The sequence below is a fragment of the Dipteris shenzhenensis genome, chromosome 13 (assembly GCF_047967505.1).
Source record: "Dipteris shenzhenensis isolate YYH24624 ecotype China chromosome 13, Dip_SZ_1.0, whole genome shotgun sequence".
Classification (NCBI taxonomy): domain Eukaryota; kingdom Viridiplantae; phylum Streptophyta; class Polypodiopsida; order Gleicheniales; family Dipteridaceae; genus Dipteris; species Dipteris shenzhenensis.
Genome location: NC_141608.1, coordinates 44,057,771 through 44,060,489, shown reverse-complemented (window position 1 = coordinate 44,060,489; position 2,719 = coordinate 44,057,771). Strand labels below are relative to the sequence as shown.

General features: G+C 43.6%; 1 protein-coding gene across 1 annotated transcript; it reads left to right on the top strand.

Moving 5' to 3' along the window:
- Nucleotides 1–220: 220 nt before the first annotated feature.
- On the top strand, nucleotides 221–2,388 carry LOC147895447 (2-methylene-furan-3-one reductase-like). Its single transcript, XM_087384045.1, has 4 exons — nucleotides 221–505; nucleotides 627–950; nucleotides 1,127–1,286; nucleotides 1,654–2,388. The coding sequence occupies exons 1-4, from the start codon at nucleotides 317–319 to the stop codon at nucleotides 1,920–1,922; spliced, it is 942 nt and encodes a 313-aa protein (XP_087240171.1). The 5' UTR covers nucleotides 221–316; the 3' UTR covers nucleotides 1,923–2,388.
- The last annotated feature ends 331 nt before the right edge of the window (nucleotides 2,389–2,719 follow it).

The following is a 2,719-nucleotide window of genomic DNA, read 5'->3' as shown; positions in this document are numbered from 1 at the left end:
AGAGCAGTTGAAAGGGAAGGCTCATCCAATGCATTGAGGTTCATGCACCGGCAAAAGAGCAGTTGAAAGGGAAGGCGCATTGAGGTTCATGCACCTGCAAAAGAGCACACGTCTATCCAGGATGGTTGACGCGCTGGCAGTTCATAAGAGCGTGATGACGCAGTTGATGATAAGAAGATATCGTCAAGCATTTTGATGCTGGACTATAAATATATCCAAAGGAGACGTCGAGACACTCAAATTATTAGGCAGCCTTGCTTAATCCTTTCGCATTGAAGAAGGCCTTAGGCGAAGGCAAATTCTAGCGAGGACTGCTATGTCTGGGACGCAAAAAGCTTGGTTCTATAAAAAATATGGACCTGTAGATCACCTCGAGTTCGGGGACTTCCCCATACCCGAGATTGCTCCTGATCAGGTGCTCGTCAAGGTCCTGGCTGCCGCTCTTAATCCAGTCGATTGGAAGCGCAGACAAGGCTTCTTCAAAGACTCGGATTCCGAGCTCCCGGTACGAGCTCTGCTTGCATTTGACGTATAATTCAAATTCTACTAGACATTTGCCTTTCTCCTGCATATGAGCGATTTGGGCTTTTGACATTCTGTGAGAATTTTCTTATGTCGGTCGTCAGCATGTGCCTGGTTACGACGTTGCTGGCGTCGTTGTCAAGGTCGGAAGCCAGGTCACACAGCTCAAGGAAGGCGATGAAGTATATGGGGATGTGTCTGAGTATGCTGTCAATCATCCCAAACGAGTTGGAACTCTAGCTCAATTCACGGCTGTGGAAGAGAAGTTGCTCGCTTCGAAACCCAAAAGCCTGACGTTTGCTGAGGCAGCGAGCCTGCCCCTGGTAGTTGAGACGGCACAAGAAGCCTTCGACAAGGCTAAGTTTCAGCCGGGGCAAACGGTGTTGGTAATAGGAGGCCCAGGGGGCGTAGGCAGCTTGGCCATCCAGGTGCGTAGTCCCTGTTATCCGCTCACGTCCGGCTTTTGCGCTTTCAATCTTGTACTCCATGCAAATAAGGCTGACAGATATTGCCATTGTGGAGATTTTTCTGATATCGATGCTTCTTTAGCCATGGAGTAACTTAGAAGTTTTGTCGAAATTGTTGTTCTCTTGTGTTTACCCAGTTGGCCAAGGTGGTATACGGTGCTTCGCTGGTGGCCACAACAGCTAGCACAGCGAAGATTCAATTCGTGAAAAGCCTGGGAGCCGATGTTGTCATCGACTACAAAAAATCCAACTATTTCGAGCTGCCGGAGAAATACGACTTTGTGTTTGACACAGTTGGTAATCGACTTCTTCTGACCTATTTCCTGTTCGTCATTAAACAACTTTTTAAATTCAAGTCTTGGAGTACACATGGTGTTTGACAATATAGTTGGCAATCTATTCGTTTCTGAGTTCCAGGTTGGTCATCGTGAGATGAATTTCCCTAAATCCTTACCAAATTCATAAGTCAGTAAGCACAAATCAACGATTTGTGAGAATTGAGAGGAAATGATGGTTGTCTGGGAAATGCAAAACAGTGCATTTTAAAATGACGTGCTAACATCATTCCAGGTTGTGATCAGTAACTCGGAGCATATAGCAAATGCACTCGGATGGTTGAATTGAGGAATCTTCAACTGACTTTAGCTGTACATGGGGTCTGCAGGAGACGCTGAAAATGCTGCAAAAGTCGTCAAGAAGGGAGGGGTAGCGCTCACCATAGCAGATTTTTCCCACCAGCCCGGAGTGATTGTATTTCTTGTCACGTCCAATGGGTCTAATCTTGCGAGGCTGGCTCCGTTTCTTGAGGCTGGAACGTTGAAACCTATCATTGACCCCAAGGCTCCTTTCAAATTCTCCGAGGTCAAGGAGGCGTTCAAATATTTGGAGACCGGCAGAGCGGTCGGCAAGGTGGTTGTAGCTCCGATCGAATAATATCGAAATCGATGCTTGTCGTGCTCACGTTAGGTTCGCAAACAGTGACTTATTACAGCAGACTGCGAATCTGAGATGAACGGGATATGCAGGATGAAGGTCTGTCTAAACCACTTGGTTTTGGGCCCCTTGGCCACAGTGGATGTTAGATTTTAATTAAATCAGAACTCATTGGTCAATTGTTGTGAGATTTTAGTGATATGTATCTCAATAGGAAGATAGAATTTCTAAGAAAAATCCATACGCTAGAAGAGTTACAATGAAGATCGTAGCTCTAACTTAGATATCTGAAAATTAAATGCAAGAATGTCTCGCTGGCACTAATGATCAGTAATGATGATATCGTTACCACTACTAGAAGTACACTACTTGTTGCTTCTATTTGTAGTGATCCTACCTATATGCTTTGATGATTTAAGCTCTAGACTCATAATTCAACGTGAGCACACAATATATAATAATATGTATTATACTTCTCAAAACCTATTCCACATGGTGGGAGTAGCATAGGAAATGCATTCAAGATGGCAAGCTTAAAAACAAAAAAACAAAAAACAAAATTGAATGTATGCACAAAAGCATTGGCTTCGGCTCATGAGACTCTGTCAATTAAGGCTCTATCAAAAAGAAATTTAAGGACAAATTCTGCATCCATGTAGTAGAAAAAATGCAAGGCTACTTCAAAAAGTGGATAGTCTCTACTTACCTTGAGAGACCTGTCTATTGTCACTAATAGCTCTCTATATCAAAGTAGTTTTTTTTGTCATGAAGCACATAACTACAATCTTAAACTAAAA